Raw genomic sequence first — 21,256 nt, 5'->3', positions numbered from 1 at the left:
CAAAAAAGCTCCCAGGAAGATGCTGCATACAATAGTTGAAACCATGTGGACAGAAGCTATTCAGAATAAAGGTGGGTTCACATGGGGGAAAAAAGGAGCAAACCTGCAAAATAAGTCTGGTTCTAGACAACTTGCTAGAAAAGAAGGGATACAATTCAACTGTAAACCAATTTAAAACTATTTCCCCGATCAAGAATCAGATAGGTAGTCTTCATATAACACAATAGCCTGTAGAAAGATTATATTTTTATTGATTTCCTGTTTTACAGATTCAGGTTTAACTTTCAATAATAAAGTTCAATAAATTGATTCCTTAATCATAAAAACTTGCTTTACACATTATTTACAAGTAGCCAGAGACTACAGCCATATAGAATGTCACAGTTATACAATGTACCTTCACACAGGACAAGCTGGGGAAGAGGAAGATAACTGCAGTGACATACATTCAAAAGATCAAGTTGTGGATATGCACAGTGCATTTGGCACAGCTCATTAAGGGTTCATCTATACAGGTTTGGTCAGAAGAGTTAATCCCAGTTAGCTGGAGGTCCAAATATAGAAGTGTACTAGATGAACTGAATTAAATCTCTGTGGACATTTGAACTCAGAATTCAGGCAGCCTTAGTTTATTTACTTCACTGTCAAACCAAATTAAGGCCATTTGAATTCTGAATATAAGTGTCTGCGCGAGGGTTTAATGCTGTTTACCCAACACACTTTAAAATTCACACCTTCAGTCAAGTGTCCTTGTGTAAATGAACCCTTAATATTAAGGTCTGGCTCTGATGCAGAAAACCATTTCAGTTCAGGTGTACAGGAGCCTGTCAAAGGCCAAAAGCAGTTCAGGCAGTGTTCTTTGGCAGGCTGCAAAATCAAAAGACAGAATTTAAGAACAGAATTAAACCTCTCCATCTTTTTTGTTTACTGCCTGTACCAGAACTGCTTGGGTAACATCATGGTTTGGGATTTAGACAAAGGTGGTCCTTACCTCAAGAAAATGGGATTCTTAATACTGAGTACTAAAAAAATTATTGCATCTCCCTCAAAGAAGAAGTCACCAAATCCTTTCAAAGGCTTATTTGGTTGTTTATTGGGAAAATGTTTCTTTCGCGGCAATTATAAGAAACCAAGAAAGCATTTCACATAAGTGTTCATCTTTCTATCGAAACAGAAATAGGGTAAACATCAAAAGCCCACAAAGATTCCTAAATACACTGTAAGGGTTTTTCTAGTCCTTGAAAGGATCAGCTCAGTGCAGTCAGCAACTTGATAAAGTCCCTTTCTCTGACATGGGACATGAAATGAATCAGATCATGTTTTATAACAGATTCCTTTTGGAACAGCCTCTTATCTTAAAAGAAAGGAAAATAAAGCATCACTGCTAACAAGTAATACCTTCTACAAATTTGCACTGTTACATTTATTACATCCCTTCATGACAAAAAATTGGGCACTATTTTACAAAAGCATTCATTTAAAATGTGGTAGTTCCCTTTTTAAAACTGAAGAGATTTCCCCTGTAATGCTTGGCTAGGTTTCCTACCTTTGTTTAAAGCAGAAGATGAACAGAGAGCTGAAACACTTGTTCAAGTTCCATGAACTCATGGACAGAAAGTCAATATGCTTTCAAAGCCATGTTCAGCAATAAACTTAACAGATGCTTTTAGGTACTGCTTGGCCCAAATTATTAAAAATATTGGTTGACAAGATCTTAAACAGCTTATTTCAAGTGTACTTTCCCTGCAGGTTTAATTGCACGATGACACTTGCCAAAAGAGGTTGTTAGTTCTACAACTGCCACGGTTCTTTCTGCAGATATTGGATGTAATGCCCTGCCAGTTACATTTTTGCTTCATGAACTCAAACCTTGAGAGCAACACAGTAATGAGTATTCACTTAATCCTTTCCCCTGTTATGTTTAAGTTTTCTAAACTCAAACTTATACATAGTTCAAAATGTATATTTCTAGACCAGGGCTGTCCAACTGGCAGCCTGTGGGTCACATGCAGCCTGAGGGGTTAAGTTGTGACCCCCAGACTCCCATCTTGCCATCGCTCCCCCTGCATTATTCCCATTGCAACAGCAGCCAGCTCTGGGCTCCCCCCCTCCCTCCTCTAGTTGCTTCTTCCTACCCAAGGCAAGTATGGTGCAGGGAGCAGGGAAAAGTCCAGGGCCATGTGGAAGTGCAATGCAATGTGTGCGCATGGGGGCGGGGGGCACAATGCAGCAGGGCAGGAGAAGAATGTGGGCACAGTAGCAGGGACAGCTGTGTGGCCCAGAGGCCCATATGGCAAACCCTGGAATGGCCCTTGCCCATGCACTGTGTGGCTCCCAGCCACTTGGAAGTTGGATAGCCCTGTTCTAGATAACTGTCTGAGCTTCAGCTGACAAATAAAAACACTGACCCACTGTCAAACAGTTATACGGAAAGCATGGTGACCATTTGTATTTGCTCCCGAAACAAAAACTAGCAGAGTAGGTTGCTGGTTCTAAGCAAAAGATAAAAACTTGAAGTTCATACTTAACTGTCTCCATTTAGAACCCCCATCTAGAAATTTACTTGCCCTTAAATTCTAAATCTAAAAAAGTCAGTACAATATGAAAAAAAAAAGTAGATTACATTAATGAGACACCATAATTTGAGCCTCAAAATATAACTGGGGGTGGTGCAAATCTAATGGCAATTGAACTAAGAATCTGATTTCTCTGGGGGAAGAGAGAGCTTATTTGAGGTTGCAGATAGACTAGCAGAGCTAATGCACTTATGCCAAAAGAAAAAAAAAAAATGTAAAGTCCCTGTGGTCTCTTCAGATTCCAAAACTGGTTACCTGTGCTTTTTATCCTGCTAGTCACTTTTCATTCCATTTTAAGATTATTAGAACATTTATGGACACACTTAGCCAAGCCATTAGATCCAAAGTGCTCAGCTACAAGGAGCACAGTGAAAAACTGGAATGGACGGACATCTGATGTCTGACTATTCTTCCACCAATTTGAGAAATATCTTCAATCAACATGACATCTTACACTGCCCTGTAGATTTCACAACGATACTTTGAACTCTTACACATTTTGGTAAGAAAAAATAAATAAAAAAAAACACCAAATCAGTGGGGGACATTAAGCTGTTGAGCAGCTATGCTTACATTTATGCAACAATGTCTTTTGCACAGAGAAACAAACCTCTATGTTCCCCTCTCCACATTAACAGACTCTCACACGTGCACACACACAGACTCTCTAGAAAGGTAAGACACTTTTATTGAGTTTGTTGATAAATTAAGAAAGGACTATGGACTGGATTTGTACTGATCACAGGTGCCTGTAAACAGAGACAGAGGATCCTTCCTATGGAAAAACTGGTCGTAGTGTGCTCAGACGTATCACTTTCCCCAGCGCTGTTCACAAGCCGCATAGCGAAGGAGGGCAGAGAAGAAGTCCTCATAATTGATATTCAGATGTGAAGGCAAAGAACTAAGGAAGCAAAAATGAAGTAGGAAGAATTAAATGAGCAGTCATTTATCTAAAGGAATTTGCCAGGTCAGGAAGTAGATTCTTTTCAGTCATTTAAGTCAGTCAGTCACAGCATTAATTGTTCCAATATCTTGGTACCCTACCTCCAAAACAAAGAGTTTATTATCTACAGACTCAATAGAAACAACTAAATTGGTAGTTAAATAGCTAGATACCTTTTCCAATTTTAATGTAAATCTCTTGTTTATGGGGCATCCTAAAAAATGTGTGTTCACAAATTGTAATTTCAGTGCTAGAATATCTGACAAATTCAATTACTTGTTATTAACTATAATTAATCTGTAGAAGTTTCTTGGGGATCCACTGCTCTCAAAATGCTTAAACATCTAATGTAATGTCATTAACATTCTGTCAACATTTTGCCACTTATCCCTTCAAGGATACTTTTGCTGGACTTTAAGTAGCCTTCCAAGAAGAGGAAAAGAGTTATACAAGAACACTGAACATTGAGTGCAAGGCGACTACAGGGGGTAGTAGCAGTGAAAAGGCCATTCCTAACACTGAACACTAAAGCAGCTTATTGCTGCTACAGTCATGAATTAGTGTCATAATATTTTAAATTAGTGTCAAAATATTTTCTTAGCCCCCAGATGTTTAAGCCTTCTGTGGGAATGATTTTTTATTCAGTTACAGATCTTTCCAAAATGCCCCTAAAAGCCCTAGAAAAAAAAAAAAGTCACAAGTCTTGTGTGCTTATCCTAATAGCTTCAGACACAGAAATACCCCAAGCCATCTACAAAGGGATATGTAGGAACAGTTGGTCTCAAGCTGCAGCAGAAGCAATTTAGGTTTCTGACTAGAGTAGCTAAGTATTAGAACAGGCTACCTAGAGAAGTTGAAATCTCCATCCTTCGAAATTTCCAAGAGTGGTTTGGACAGACACTTGGCTGGGATGGTTGAGTCAAGGATGATCCTGCCTTTAGCAGCAGGCTGGACTAGATGACACTGTGAGATCCCTTCCAGTCCTACTTCCTCATCTATGCTGGCAAAGAGTCTCTTCAAATTAAACTTGGGAGACTGACAAGTTCATTCTAACAACTTGCAAATGTGGGCAGAGGCCAACAGAGCCTTATTTAACTCTAAGGAAGAAGAAAAAAAAAAAAAAGTAGGAGCCTAAATCTTGCAGTTATTCAGAGAGGAAAGGCCAGCAATGTATGCATTCATTGAAACAAACTTCAGTCACCCTGAAACAAGATGATGTAAAACAGTGTCATATGAAGCTCAGTACTGACAGTTTGATAAACCTATTCATTTATAAAGCCACTGGAATATAAACAGCTGTTGATTTTTTTTCCTAAAGAACCTTGCAGATAAAAAAGGCACACAATAGAAAGATTCAAGGCATCCTAACCAAGATGGGCTTGACTATACTTCTGAAGGGGGAATTCTTTTGCCAACCATGATCAGGGGAAAAATGAAATGGAATGGAAGAGCTGGGGTTATCAGAGATGCATGGAATATCTGCATGCACTACTCCATTTGTGTCGTAAAAGCACAAACTTTTACAGGGATGATAGATTGTGCATTTCTTATGCAACAGGTAGAGCCTTAGGAGTGAAATCCAGTCAATTATCTACTGATGGATTGTACCAAAATAAGGATCTCATTTCTGTTCTTTTCACAAACCTGCTTCAATTAGTCTTTTACTATCTCAACTAGATCTTATATGACCTGCTTTTGTTTACTGGAGGGATTTTGTCATTTTGGACACTGTTATAATATAGTAAGCCTTGCACTTAAGAATTTTAGCTTAAACAATGAAGACAACAGACTAATTGAGCAATTCCCAGCCAGGGTGCCATGGCACTGTTAGGTTTGCAAATATAATTTACAAGATAAAACCAGAGATTTCAAATTGAAATCTACAGTTGTGGTCCGAGTCCTTTGCAACAGAAAAACAGCTCTATTTTTTCCCTATAGTCAAAAAAGAATGAAAACAAAGAGCTAGCACTTTGTGAGGGGTGCTGTGGGTCATTCAAGGGTGCCAAGTTTAAAAAGATTGAGAACTACTGGACTAATTCATAATCCACCAACTCACATGATCTCCGTCAGTCTTATGTGCCAAGGAAGGAATCCTAACGTGCTGTCCACAGGACCAAACTTTAATATTAAGTCAGGATCAGGAAAACCGTTAGTACCTACAAAGCAAGAGAATAAATTTATTAAGTCTGTGGTAGTCAAAACAGATACATAAGGAATGAATACACTGTGACAACATCCAGCAATCAGGGTCTAGCTAATCCTGCACAAAAGGGTGCCTTAAATGCCCTGGTTCTTCATTTGCATTTTTGCTCAAAAGGGTTTCATGTTTTGGTGCCATGTTCCACCAGCTACATTAGCTTGGTCCCACTTAAACCATCACACCCCACTATCTTACCAGGGTGGTGCATTTTCAAAGGTTACCGAGGCAGACAACTTCATGTCCCTTTGAAAACTGGCTGTTATTGATTGAGCCATTGCAGCCTCTTGGTGCAACATCCAGAACACATGAAGAAAAAGATCACTCACACAGTGATCTTTTTATCTCTTTGCTAGGTTTACAAACTAAAACATTCAAGCTTCTCAGGTCCCTGCCGTTGGAAGGAGAGAGTTATGCACTCTGTCCTCCTCTAGCAAGCTTTTAAAATAGAAAGTCTGTATCCTACTATTTAGTAGTTAACATGAAGCTCAAGTTAAGGATTATGTAAATATAATGATAAATGTAAGGTGGTATACTTATGGGCAAATGAACCTCTCTACACTACCAGACAGGAGTATGTGCCATCATTAAACAGACACATCTATGCAAGTCAAGTAAGTATACAGATGGCTTCAGTCTTCATCCATTTAAAACCAGATGTGCCATCTGTGCTGCTGTACAAGTTTGCCAGTTACATCAGAGATAGGCTTCCTCATTCAATCAGCTACCAGACACTGCATCACTTAGTTATCACATGCTGCTAGGTTGGCATTTCAGAAAGATACTGCTAACTCGACTGATTGCTAGTGCAGGAGTTGGGAGAGAAAAGTAAATGTTAACATGTCTGCAAACATCTAAGGCAACCTGATCTGCACACACAGGTTTGAAAGCTTCTATTTCCCAGAAATCCTTTAAGCAACTGTTCCCAGAAAGCAGTGAAGGTGGGAACCATCCTAGATTAGAAAGCATACATAAAGAATATTCAGCAATAAGAAACAGGTTTGTAGAGTAAGGTCCCTTTAACACAGAACAAGATCATACACAAACCATTAGGTTTCTTACTTCCAAAGCTACTACTGTACATCTTCATTGTTCCCCAACTCCTATGAATGAATACACCACATAGCTGTTCTACAGCACTTCCCCATCAACAAATAAAGCACTTTAGAAAAGTGGCTAGTTTCATCATTTCTATTTTGAAGGTGAGGAAAGGGTGATGCAGATTAGAGTTAGTATAGGCAGACTTAAAAAGGAACTAGACTAATTCATGGATAGTTCATTGAATAAACAGCTATTAAATGGAACAGTTAAGGATGTATCCTCTGACATCCCTAAACTAGTGCTGGTGGATGCCAAGGAAAGTATAAACAGGGGCAGTATATGAAGAGGTAGGTCACTCTAGATCAGTGATTCTCAACTTGAAGTACTCCATTCCTATCAATTGTGAATGAAGCAGCACCCCAAGGTAAGAGCTAATTAATTTACTGCAAGGGGGCAAGCAATTCAGAGGGGCTGGGCAGTGTGGGCAGGGCAGTAGCCAGGCAGAGACAAGCTCAAGCCTGCACTCATCTCCTCACAGCTCATGGCAACCTCCAAAGGAACTCAGAATACTCCAAGGTGCCCCAGCACCCTGGTTGAGAATCACTGCTCTAGATGAAAAGGGGTTCCATATTTGAGAAGCAGCTATTGCAACATTCCCCAGCAAGTGGAGTGCCCCAGGGGTTGGTCTTGGGGCAGGTTTTGTGAAATATCTTTATCGATGATTGGAAGATAGCACAGAGCGCACCCTCAGTAGGTTTGCAGATGTCACCAAGCTGGGGGGTGGGGGCAGCCGTAGTAGATATGCTGGAGGTTAGGGTTAGGATTCAGAGAGACCTAGAGACAAATTGGAGAATTGAGCCAATAGAAATCTCATGAGATTCAATAAGGACAAGTGCAAAATCCTGCACTTAGGATGGAACAATCCCATGCACCAGTACAGGGTGTGGGATGAGCGGCTGGGCAGCAGCTCTGCAGAAAAGGACCTAGGGGTTGCAGTGGAGAATAAACCGAATATGAACCACCAGTGTGCCCTTGTCTTTAAGAGGGCTAATGGCATTGGTAGGAGTGTTGCCAGCATACCTAGAGAAGTGATTATCTCTCTGTTCAGCACTGCAGCTTATCAGTCATTTGAAGTCTGGTAGAAATCAGCTGTGTAAGTGTGGACTTTTAAAAACCCAGGTATTCCCACATTTCCTGGATAAATATTTTGACTCAAATACAACAAAGTGATATCCCATTCATCTTCCACAGGCTGTCTTCAACTGCAAGTGGTTTACCCAATAAAATGCAAGCTGAACTATGCCAGAGATTTAAACACATGTACATTTGTGGGAATGTTTGTGTACCAATTTGTCAAATTTTCCAGCTAAAGGCTGAACTTGGAATCAAGAAGCTTCATTTCTATTTGAAACAAGATTTCTCTAGCTGAAGGAGGAGTGTCTTTATGTGCTTTCGTCTGGATGGCAGAAACCTTTCTCCATTCAGCAGAGTTGGAGTAACTGTGCCAACACAATAGCAGTTCTGCTGCCACAGGCCTCAGAGTCTCTCTACTGCTCAAGTCCTGTTCTGCTGTATGATCAATATCACTTAGATTGCCTTCAAATTCAAGTTACCTAAGCAACTTTAATTTTTTTTCAGCTGTCTCCAGCATGCTTCTTTCCATTCATCAAAAAGGAAGGTTGTTTTGTTTTGTTTTTTAAATACAGAATGCTCAGAGGTGTAAAGATTTATTAGAAAAAAAAAATATATAGGACAGTCAACGAGATCTTGAAAGGAGAAATTAGCTAAACCTCTAAAGCACGAAGAGACAACTAAAAGAAGGAGAGGAGGCTAATGGAAAACAGTGTTTTTAAAACTATTTTGAAGGACAAGTATCTTGAAAAAGACTGAGAATATTATGATAAAGGCTAAGGGATCAAGACATGGACAGAAGTTCTGAATGGTCTGATGTCCTCTTCAGGACTTCTCTGTAAGAAGATTATTATATGGCATTCCTTTCCTTCTTCCCTCTAGGCACTATATAATACTTACTACTTAGCAAGTTGTCCAAGACATTAACATCCAGGTCTGTATATTTTCTTTGCTGCTGTGCTACCAACTGGCAAAAGTTCTGAGCAGCTCTCACTATGTCTGCTTTTCCATCTTCTGGGGACAGCACCTTCAGTGCAGATTGGCAATTTAAAACTGCAAGCAGAGAATAAGAGGTGGTTTTAGACTAACTATATTTCTGGGGAAAAAAAAAGTGTATTTGCTTATGACTTTAGGATATTGATGAACTATTGAAAAGCACTGATTTGCTAAAATTAAAGTAAAAGGAAGACACGAAGTCAGGGTACCAAGTCATGCTGCAAGTCACAGGTTTCTTGCTAGTTGGATGCAGCTCCTGTCCCTTTAATAGGCTTCACATTCTACATTTAAAGAGAAAAACCAAATGATGCCTAGTCATAAATGTACTCATGAGAAGCAAACTTGGAGGGACTTCAGTTAACCATCTGCCACTGTGTATTTACTCAACTCACCAAAAATATAGCTTAACATTTATTTATTTACGTTTTACAGCATTTAAACAGACTGCATTTGTGAGCATAGTTCTGACTGATTCATGGACTACAGAACACTAGCTGGTGGTCCATGAAAATGGTAGTCAGAGGCATAACTAGCAATTTTGGTGCCGTGGACAGAGATGCGAGAGGACACAGAACATGCCAAGTGCTAGAGAGCTGGGGGGGAGGGAGGAAGAACTATTGTAGGGCACAAGGGAAGCAGAGTAACCCCAGAGACTCAAGCACCCTCAGCTGTTGCCATTTCTGTCAATGCTTACTGAGGACTCCCATTCACATGCTCCCTCTAAAATTAGTGCACAGGGATACTTGGCTGCCCCCAATTATGGTGCTGGTAGTCATAATGGCGCTTGTTTTTTGGGGTTTTTTTTGTTTTTTTCAGTTGTCTTTAAATGGAAGTTCCAGCTTCAGGTTCTCATTGCAAAGCAAGGCTCAAAGCCTGCAAAAGAATGGAGGAATTCAAGTGACACCAGCATAGCTTTTCTGCTAGGACTAGTTCAATAAGATGTAAACATACAAAGACCAAGAGAAAGTTAGTGATGTGACTGGATTTGTACTCTAACACAAAGCAGACTTTAACCCATCGCCTCTTAAGTGCTGCTGCTTAGCAAATTAGAACAGATTCTCATTACTTTATCATAGTGTTACACAACCGTTTGCCCCTATGCTACACACCTTACCAGATCTGCTCCCCCCCTCAATCCTGCTGCCCACCTGCAACATCTAGCACATAGGGCATGTTACCCAGCCTACTTGGCACTGCCTCTCCCCAGCAGTCTGGAAATTTGGCAGGAGGGGAATAGCAATTAACATTGCCACTGCTCCTGTTGCCAGATTTCCAGACCAGCAGGGAACCCTGCAAACCAGATGGCATGGCTCTGTAGGCCTGATCCACCCCCCTGCTGCCCCAATCCAGCCACTTAACCTAATAGATCTGGCCATGCACTGGTGTTACCTGGCACATGGGGCTTCCCATGGGGCTAAAGATTTGGCAGCAGGGGAGTGACATTCAATGCTGCCACCGCTCCCCCATCACCAAATCTCTGGGTCTGTAAGAAGCTCCGTGGGCCAAATGAAAGTGGCTCTGTGGACTGGACCTGGCTCACAAACTAGAGGTTGAGCACTTCTGCTTAGTTCTAGTTGTGGATTCTTTTCCTTCCTACTTGTCCTACGGGTTCTGTGCATACTGCCATGGCACCAAGGGTGGCAAATAGAGGCTGGCCAGTAGGTACAAAAACAAACAAACAAACAAACATAGAAGAATTCCTGCCTGTAAAAATCAGTTAGTATTGCATTACATCAAAAGGTGTTTCTCAGTCCTACAGGCAACTTTAGACTATTAGTTGCCTATATACAGGCTGACATAAATAGTATTCCTTTTTTTTTTTTTATGCACACTGAAAATAATGGGTCCCTGACCATGCTTGGGATCCTGTGAACAAGCATTTAACACCAGCTAAGAATGGTTACAAGTGTGATTGGACTGAGGGGGTAGGAAAGGAGGAGAAGAATTCAGAGGGTTGTGTATAAATATAGACGAATGATACATATGTACTGGTGCATCCCATCACCCTACCTTGATCTGCTTTGTCTTGATTTGCAAACTCCATTTTGTATTTAGAGTAATCTAGACCCAAAAGCTCCTGTTGCTGTTTTAAAATTTCATCCATTAACTTTGAGTTATTTCTCTTGAAAATCCCTTTAAGAAAAGAAAAGAAAAGCAAGCCACAAGTCAGTCTACTTTCCAGAAAGAAAGTTATGCAAACAAAACAGATGGTAAATGTCAGGTTTAAACTGGAGTCCACAAGGACAGCAGAGAGTTGAAGTGGATGATACTGCTCAAATCTGGTTTCAGTATGGCCTTGGAGGAGAATAAAAGGTAAATATAAACAACCTGAGGTCAGGCAGTGCTGTTGCTGTTCCTCACCTGATCTTGAATTGAGCAGTAATGTTGCTTCACTCCCCTCCCTCTCCTCACCCCCTCATTGCACGAATGCTGTCCCATTCTAGAGACAATTCACTATTTCCACATTAGATAAGTTAGAGAGGAGAATAATATACATATATAAAACAGAGGTTCCCAACCACCAGGTTGTGAAGGGCTGGCTGCTGAGCTGCAGCACGAGCCCCACCTCTTGAACCCTCGTCTTTCTGCCCAGGCAAGCAGCTTCTGCTGCCAGCAGTCACGTGCAGGGTTAAAGCTGGGCAGCCCTGGGAAGGAGGCAGCCGGCTCCATGTGCCCCATCCTGCTGCCATGGTTATGCCTGGTGAGGCACTGCCTGTGCAGCAGGTACCAGGGCCTGGCCAGTCAGGACCTGCAGCTGGGAACAGGGCGGGGGGATGCAGGCAGGAAAATGCCTGGGGCAGAGGGCGAGGAGGCAGCTCCACTGCTTTCTCCTAGGGAAGGCAGCGGAGCCCCTTCTTCCCTGGACCACCAGCTGCACAGCCTCCTCCCCTGCAGGGTCCCCTGGTGCCCACAGCTGCAGTGCCCCAACCAGCACCCGGGTTTACAAGTTTAAATATGTAAATTAGATATTTCTATACCTGGTCCACCAGGATTCTTTGAGAGAGTTTGTCATAGTATAAAGAGGTTGGGAACCACTGATATAGAAGACTGGAAGTCAGGAACATCGCTGTTTTAATGCCATTCTTACCCATGGTCACTGGGAGAGCCTTGTGCAAGTCTCAAGTTTTGCCTTAGTCTCTTCAAAAAACTTCTTGAGAATAGTTACCAGCTCTACCTGTTAGTGTCGTTAAAGTGTTTTGTAAGCCAAATTATGCAAGGATGTATAGCTAGGGCAGTCATGACCTTAGAGGCTACAAGAACAGCGAGAACTTTTATCCTTAGATATTAGTCAACAATGACAGGATCAACTTACTCAACTGAAGCTTAGACTATTTCTGCTCACTTTCTGCAGTAGTTTATTGCCCAATAAAGCAATACCCAAATCCATGAACCCATGGTAATTTTGCCCAAGGCCTGGTAAAAGCCACCACGAATATACTAATAACATACTTCCACTGTGACTGCTCTCTACCAAAAGAAGACAAGAAACGACAAAGCAAACATACCTCTATGTGGTATATTAGACTCCACAGAATTACATTCTTGCCTTCATCCGATTGCATGCCAGCAGCCCCTTACAAGGTTAGGGACAGCTGTCTTAACTGGTGCATATTACAAGCAGCACATTGTCACAGTTCATACTGCAATATGCAGGGAGGTACAACTGTATCCAAAAGGATTGTGGGCTCTTTGTTTCCAAGTTAAGTTGTGTGGGTTGCTAGTGTAGCACAATAATCCATTCTTATCATGGGAAATAGTAGTAACAAACTATAGGGGAGAGGCAAGTATAGGTGACGTTTCTGAAACAACTGGTTGGACAAAAATTGATCTATGGCAAGTAATGCTGCTTGTGCAGAACACATTAAATGACAGATCATAAATAATTAATGTCCTATTGAATCTACCCTTCACAAGGACACTGATAGTTGCTTAACCTGTACCCACATGCCATGTCCCGCATAATATTAACAATCCAGCACACAAAATAAGTCAAAAGGGAAGCTTGGACTGGAATGCATTGTAGCTCTCTATATCCTGGTTTCAGGTTTAAATAAGATGATGTTTCTGAAGAACCCTGTACGTTAATCTTGCGTACACATTAAAAAAAAAAATCTCTCTCAAAAACTTGGCAAGTAAGTAGTAGTAAGGGAGCACAAAGAGGATTTCTAAGAATGCCTCACCTGGCATTTGGCTACAAGTTTTGCTCTTTTTATCCCTGCATACAGCTAGTAGGATGAGAGGCCATTGGGAAGAAGTGTGGTGGTAACCAAACAGCTACAAGTAGGCTCCTTCCAGTTGGAAGCATTAAAGTTGGAGTCTGAGGCTTGCTCATCTCTGTTCATACTCTAATTTGGGGGATGGAACGCATGGGTGGTCCTGTAAAACTAGCTGCAGCGTAAGATAAACCTGTTCCACCAAGGTTGAGCCATTCAAGGGCAACACTTCACACACACACACACACACACACACACACACACACACACACACACACACACACACACACACACACACACACACACAAAGCCATAGAGGCACTGTCATAAAGTAGTTAGAACAGTAATTCTTGTTCTTCAGATGTAGTACAAGTCACTTAAGATGCAGCCATTTATATTGCATGAATAGGACTAGTCATTTTCCAAAGTAGCAGAGGCATATCCAGAATGCCATTTAGCAGGCTCTGGAATAACCAGGAGATTCATAATTCCTTTACTTTCAAAAGAAGTGTGTAGTGTGAAGTTTAACAGAGTTTGGGGTACAGAGATTTTTCTAGGCCAATGGTTTTCAAATTGTCTTCTGTGGAGTTCTGGGGATCCATGATAGGTCATCAGGGGTTCTGCAAAGAGATTGGGGGTAATGCAATGGAGGAGCCAGCACACTGCTTTTATGGAGCCTCTTTTATAGGGCCTCCGTCAGTCTTTAGGATAGAGGCAGGGGTTCCACAGCAGAAGTGATATGAAGTCATGGGTTCCATGATTTCAGAAAGCTTAAGAAAACCTCTGTTCTAGGCACTTCTTCTAGGGACCTTGTTATTTGATTCCCCATTCTAGTCCCCCCCCCCACCCCATTTTTCTCTTCCCAAGACACGTCATTCTTCAAGCTCTAGAAGATGCAGCCACTTATGAAGGAGGTAGTTGAAAAAAATCTCATTCCCATCCTGAATATGGGAATAGGTCTTAACTGAGAAACCATTGCGCCTAACCCCTTTGCAGTGGGCTCTTGTGTAAAAGGTCACGTCCTTGTCCTCCAAGGGCCAAACACCACACACAAATAATATAATAAGAATGTTTCAGGGGGAAAACTGACATGTTTGTAGGGCTTTCACCATCACAAGAAAGTTATTAAAAAAAAATCCGGTAAGAAGCAAGCTTTTATCCCACAATTATTTTACTTTTTTTCCATAACCATGGAAGAGAGTCTTTTGATGGGCAACACTGCCTTCATAACGTTTTTCTTCCATTTTCCCTCTTAGCTAATGAACTAAATTATAATGAGTATTTTTCTTTAGCTTTTTTCCACAACCAGCTACTGGATCTCAAAGACATCTTCTACCATGCTAATAGATGATAAATCAGTCATAAACCATTACACTGTAAAATGTATATGACCTGCTTTAGTTACCTGCTACTATATTAAGGACTGTCATCTGATGATTAAATGTAGCTCTCCCAACCCCAAACTGGAGCAATTAATCCCCAATTCTAATCCCAACACATATTCTGGTGATATCTTAAAACATGGAATATTGTTCCTTCTTTCTCACCCCTTATATTTTATTTATTTAGACCATATGCCTTTTGAGTCTGGAACTGTATCTTACCACACATTGGTAGGGTACACAGCACAATGAGGTCTGAACCACAGATCTATATTACAATACAACCAGAACAAAAAACCATCTTGGTGGAGATGGTCCTACTAAGAACTACAAGTATTAGTTTAGACAAAATTTTTCATTTAGGAAGCCTTTCAGAGGTGGACCAGATTCCATCATATAAATACAGTTAGAGATCCATCATAACAGTGAACGCATCTACAAAGTCCAAGTTCGTGAAGAAGTAAAGTAATGGGGGTGGGAGGGAAGAAGAGAGAGAGAACCAATCTAGAGGGGATGCCAGGGGAGCCCTACATACACTGGCTGCTGCTGCTTGTATCAGGAACCCAACAGATTAGCTTCCCCTCCTTGCTTCCCAGGCACTGAAAATGCTTGGTATACCTCCATTCTGAAGCACTACTCGACTATTATCTTACTCATATTCTTAAGTAATCCATTAAATAGGTGACTGCCACTACAATTTATACTGTTTAACTGCTCTGTTATTTTATTATTGATGGTCATCATGCAAGTCCCCCTACAAACTAACCAAACCCACGACTTTTCTAAAGTTTCGCGTACCAGTAGCAGCCAAACTAGCACTGCATCTATACCAAGCTTTTGATTTTACTGCTGCTCCTCCAACAATGCTCTAGAAAAAGCTATATGAAGTACTTTATCCACTGCATTAACTAAACCTGATCAACAAGTCTGTTATAGTCAAATCTTACTTATCTGACAAGACAGAAGCATCCTGTTGTTGGTCATGATCAATTTCTGCCTAGCAATCACTCCATCAAATGTAGAAAGATAAGTTTGTGTCAGTCAGCTTCACATAGCTTAGCATCTATAAAAATTTCTCCTGGCACACAATCAGATTGAAGTGCACAAGTAAGCTCAGTTCATAAGACAATAGTTTCCAGTGCTTTAAGGCAAATGAACCATTTCTCCCAGAATGTATGCTTGTGCTCATTTTTAGCAACCCACTACTTCCCCAATAAATTGTGCATATATTCATCAATACAATCCAAGGCCTCTTTCAGTTAAGAATATTCACTTCCTCATTCAGTGGTCGCAGCTGTCCAGGCAACTCCCAGGATACATAGGCCTAGCTAAGGCATAATGTTAAGACCAGGAGAACCTATAAAGTTGTTATGGGGTGCACCAATACAGATTTTGTGGGCCAGTACTGATGACTGATTATTAAATGAGCCATATTGGCTAATACTGATCCAATTGCTGATATGTAGCCCAGCAGCTTAGAGAGCAGTGTCTGGCTGGTAAGTCTGTTGGGAGGGAAGGAGCAGGGAAAGAGAGGGGGACATATACACTCAGGGGAGGCATGGGGGGGCTTGTTTCCCCAGATGCATGTGAGGGGCAAGGGGGGGGCTGCCACTGCGGGTGGTACTGGTCTCTTCCCAGGGGTAGGGTTGAGTTGGGGGGTGCACTCGGAGTGGGCAGCAGCAGTGCTGGGAGGGAGGGGGGCTACAGCAAGTTCTGGGGTGGATGTAGCCCCCCTCCCCCCCATAGCAACTCTCAGCACTGCCACCACCCACCCCAAGCACAGCCCCAGCCCAACCCCCCCACCAGGAAGAGCCCAGTGCTGGCCTTAAGTGTGCAGCAGCAACCCATTCTCACCCCACACACAGATGCAGGGGGCACATGCCCCTGATGCCTCCCCTGGGGGTGCATGCAGAGGCAGGAGCAGGGCTCCCCCACCCCCACAGACAAGCCATGGCTGTCCCACACCCTGCCCTGCCCCAGCTAGACAAGACCTGCCCTTGCCCCTGCTCCAGCCCCACTCCCTCCCTCAGTGCGGGGGCCTCTATCTGACCCCCCTATGCATGCACACAGCATTTATTGGCAACATTAATCGGCCACATCATCCAAAAAAGGCTGACTGCCGATAACGTCAATTTTCCTTTTATCACTGCCAATACAATATGGACCAATATATCTGTGCACCTCTAAAGTTGTTTTAAATCTCTTGAAATGGTACAGAAATTGAAGCTTGCACCATCATCAAATCCCTTACTTTTATCATCCCACCAGAATCAACTGTCTCTGAAGTCCAGTTTAACATCTACTTGCAACCACTGCAATGGGTAAGAAGTTATGTACTCTGGCACCAACAACACACATGCAAGAGTTGTCTCCTTCCTTTCCACCAGCACCACCCCTGACATCAAGAACAAGGGCTCTTTACTGAAGTTGCCTCCTTTGCTAAACAATGGGCAACTGCTTTGTTAGCTTGCAGCTCACATAGTAAAAAGGCACCACTTGGGGATGCTGCTATTTCTAAGCAGCCAGATGACTTTATGCTACCACTGCCTTTGCTAGTTTCACCAACAGGTCACTTGCCAAGCAGGGTACCACAATGCTATCTGGGTGAGCACAAAGGTGAGTGGGAGGAAACTAAAGAGCACTGCTATTGTGTGTGTTCAACAACATAGCATAGTGCAAGTGCACTAGACTTCTCTCCTCACTGCTGATTCTACATAAGATTTAAAAAATTCAAGGGCTTGGTCCTGGTCTAATTCTACCTGTTCAACCACATCATCCTGGAAAGGCAACCAAGCCACTGCAAACAAGTCACCTACAAATGGTCCCCTGGGCCTTGTTCACACCCCTGGCATGAGCTCTTGCCACTTTACCATCACACCTGTGGTCCATCCCAAGGGCAAAGTGCAGTCCTCCAACTTGCTCCCCCTGTGCAGATCCAAGCCAGCCACAAGCAGCTGGAAACTTCACATGCCTTCCCACTGTGGAGTGGAGTGGAGTGGAAGAGGAGCTATTTGAAGGGCCCTGCCTAGCAGCCAATTGAGCACCTAGTAACTGGGGATGGAGATAGAAGGCAGGACAAAATGCTGTGGGGGGATTCTGGGACCAGCTCCCAGTCTACCATAGGACCTTCTCTCTTTGCAGCTCTATCAGAGCCTCCCTTTCACCTTAGACCCAATCAGCTATGCCCTCAGAAAACCATTACAAAACTCTAGCATTTACCTGGGGACAATGTTCATGCCATACAATGAAATGAAGTTATGGTGAACCAATCTGGGAACAGTTTCTGTGGTCTGCTGTCAAGCCTAGACTTCCATCTACCCCTGAAGCATTGAGGTGTCCTGCTCAGGGAACCATTTACAAGCACTGTTTACAGTACAGCCTGCCCCCAACATGCTCCCCACCAGACCTATAGGCTAAAAAAAATCCAGCTCGCCTGGCCTGTCACATCTCTCCCTCCTTTGAAGAACTAAACTGAGCAGGACTGCTGCACAAGGATGCAGAGAAGTTCCCTTTTCAGGCACTCTGTAATCCAACTGCTATGACTTAATGTAAATCATCTGCGTGTAATGAAAGCATGGAACTCACTACCACCAGAAACTCTGGAAGCTGACAGTTTAAACCAGATTCAAAAAAGGAATTAGACTAATTCTTGGAGAAAAGGGGCACTTGTAGCTATTGAGCATGGGCATTAAGGGCACAACATCTGAATCAGAACTTCCCAGACTAAGTGATGCAGGCTGCGGGGGGGGGGGGGGGGGGGGGGGGGGGGGGGGGGGGGGGGGAGCACATACACACACTGAAAACAAACTACACAAATACCTCCCTCCCTCAATACCTTGTTCACTGTCCTTTTTAGCATCCACTCTGCCACTGTGTGACACACAGACCTATTTGATATGCCATAGGGCAGTGGTTCCCAATCTGTGGTACGCAGTCAACCTGTCAGTGGTACGCATTAACAGATTATAATTACTTTACATGACAAAAATTTGCTGGCGGTACTTACGGTTCTATCATTGGAAATCGGTGGTGTGCAGTCGGTTAGAGTTTGGGAACTGCTGCCATAGGGGAACATGAGCCAATGCGAAGGGTGACCATATATCCAAGATTGGCTGGGACAGTCCCAAATTTTGATGCTAGTCCCAGCCAGCAGAGCAGCAGGAGTAATTATTTTACAGATTTGATAAGGTCAATGCCTACAAAGTAATACTATAAAGCTCCCTTAATAAGGAAGGCAGTCAACTGATTACCTGGTACAACTGGAAAAAGAAAATAGGGAAAGGAATAAGGGTCACAGGTTCATAACAAGGGAACTGGAAGGGGACACTAGCCAGCACCCACTGCCCCCTGAATGAATCAAGGAAGGTTATGGACACCAACCACTTAAACTGTGCCCAGAGACTGCGAGAGGAAGACAACCCCACACGTGCCAGAGCTTCCACCTGGCTAGAGCCTCCTTCCTGGTTCATAGGTGGCCAGCTTGGCCACAGTCATGAAGAAGCTGACCAGGAGGTCCAGGATTTGGTGGGGCTATGGACAAGTCTGTGTGTCAATCTTAAGGGGTGTGGGCATAGGCCCACCAAGTAATTAGCTTCCTTCCAATGGGGAGGCTACAGAAAAAGATGACAATAATAATAAAAAAAAACCAAAACAAAAAAAACAACCACAGGGATAGGAATGCTAGTCAGAGAATAATAACAAGGGTGCCGAAGAGACCACTGAGCAGAGGACACCAAAGTAGTCCAGGGAGCCAGCAGACACTGCCCAGTGATACTCTGCATGGAGATGGGGATGGTGTGAGGAAAGTGGCCCTACAGTCCCCAGGCAGTCTCCCAGTCAGAGTCTCCTTCCTGGTCATATTTATAGCCCACTTCACCAGGTCCAGGAGAAGGCTGACCAAGAGATCCTGGGACTTGGTGGGGCCACAGATCGGGAGTGCAAAAAGGAAGAGGTACAGGAAGCAGGGGCTCCTGGAGGAAGCAGCAAAAGGGCCACAGCCCGATGCACTGCAGTCTCCCCTCTACTCGCAGAAGGGGCAGCCCCGAAGCGGGCCAGACGCCCATCCCTGGCAGCTCAATTGTGTGACACGGGAGCCTGGGCGGGATGGACCTAGGATGTGATCCAGCAAGTGGCAGAGGAACGAGAGCTACGCCCCCCTCCCCCACAGCGGGTCAGGCACAGACTGAGGAGACCCAGCCCCCTGGGGCTCACCGTCGTGGTCGTAGACGCTGACGTAGGAGATGCCCAGGGCCATGCACCACACCACCAGGCTGGCCATATCGGCGTAGCTCGGCTCCTCACTGGCCACCACGAGCCCCAGGTGCACGGGCAACTTGGAGAGCGCGCGGCCGTCCACGCGCCAGCGCTGCCGCCGCCCGAGTCCGCCGGGCACCCTCCGCGCCGCACCGGCCTTGTGGAAGGCGAAGCCGGCGCCGGGAGCCAGCAGCGCGCACGAAACAGCGGCGGAGGCGGCGCGGCGCCAGAGCCAGGCGCGGGGCCCGGCCCGGCCCCGCCACCACCGCCGCCGCCGCCGCAGCCAGGCCAGGAGCGCGCGCTGCAGGCACAGGAGCGTGTGCAGCAGCCGCCACACCAGCTCGCACGCGCCGCTCATCGCCATCGGCGGGCAAGAGCCGTTCAACGGCGGCAGGGGCAGGGGGGGGCCTCAGACCCGGGCTCAGTCTCGTGCCACCGCCGCGGACGCCGTCGCCACCATCCTCGCGCCTCACTGCCGCCGCTTCAGCCGCCCGCCGCGCGCAATGACCGCCATCCTCCTGCGCAACCTCTCACCCCACCGCTCATTGGCTGGCGCGTCGGGCGGCGCCGCTACTTCCGGGGACAGGGGCACTAATGACGTGGCTGCGAAGGAAGGGGCGGGGCTTCCGCGGGGCGGGGCGGGGCGGGGCCGCGGCGCTGCCTCCAGGCGTCACAGCGCCCCCCTGGTCTTGGCGGACGGCGAGGCGGAGGTAGGGTGGCCGGAGCTGACGGGCTGAGGCTGCCGTAGTTGCTGGATGTGTGCAAGGAGTTGAACCCTTGTACCACGAATGGCAGAGCATACTACAAGTGATTGAAACGTACAGTAACTTGTGAGGCAGCTGAATTGATGCACCCTATGCAAAACTCCAAGTCGCTTTCAGGGAGTCTTAACTAACTTTTGGGGGTTTGTTTTATGTCAGATCGGCCAAATCAGTTGGGAATCGTATCGACTGAGCAGAACACAATCTTTTCAAAAACCATACGGATTGAGTGGGCAGAAGTCAATCCTTCTAGCCACCCTGTGGAGCGCTGCAATGGGTGAGCATCCTCTGTCTCAGCCTCTTGCCCTGGGGCTTCAGATACTCCCAAACCTATTGGCAGGTGTCCTGTGTGCATGTTCAGGTCTGGAGGTCTTGGGTTTCGGATGCCCCCAGAAACTGCAGGCAAGCATCCTCTTCAGAAATTTCCTACACTCAATCTTAGCCCACAAGAAGCAACTTTTGGATTTATAGTCTTTTTTTTTAAATTTTCCATGTTCCAAATCCGAGAGTCAGTCCAGAACCATCCTACTGGTAAACATTCTCCACCCCACCTGGGGCTTCGTGTTTCCAGTGTTCTGGTGGCATCTTATGTGCAAGCCTAAGCTTGGGGTTTGGATACCCCTGAGTTTCACTCACCATAAGACCCCAGTGGTAAGCTAGGGAGGAGTGTGCCATTTCCATAAAGTGGGCATAAAGCTAAGATCTTCCCACTCCAGCAGCTAAGTGGGAGATTAACTATACATTACCTTTGTGGGTAACTAC

At 44.4% G+C, this 21,256-nt stretch overlaps 1 protein-coding gene across 1 annotated transcript; it reads right to left on the bottom strand.

Annotated features, from left to right (window-relative positions):
* Nucleotides 1-234: 234 nt before the first annotated feature.
* Nucleotides 235-20,311, bottom strand: NUS1 (NUS1 dehydrodolichyl diphosphate synthase subunit). The gene is made up of 5 exons (XM_059733206.1): nucleotides 19,692-20,311; nucleotides 10,895-11,017; nucleotides 8,789-8,941; nucleotides 5,576-5,675; nucleotides 235-3,477 (listed from the first exon to the last, which is right to left on the bottom strand). Exons 1-5 carry the CDS (start codon nucleotides 20,095-20,097, stop codon nucleotides 3,387-3,389), a joined length of 873 nt encoding a protein of 290 aa, XP_059589189.1. The 5' UTR covers nucleotides 20,098-20,311; the 3' UTR covers nucleotides 235-3,386.
* Nucleotides 20,312-21,256: the final 945 nt, after the last annotated feature.

The sequence above is a fragment of the Alligator mississippiensis genome, chromosome 1 (genome assembly GCF_030867095.1).
Source record: "Alligator mississippiensis isolate rAllMis1 chromosome 1, rAllMis1, whole genome shotgun sequence".
Taxonomy (NCBI): Eukaryota; Metazoa; Chordata; order Crocodylia; family Alligatoridae; genus Alligator; species Alligator mississippiensis.
The sequence above is the reverse complement of the archived record's forward strand: the minus strand, read 5'-3'. Positions and strand labels throughout refer to the sequence as shown.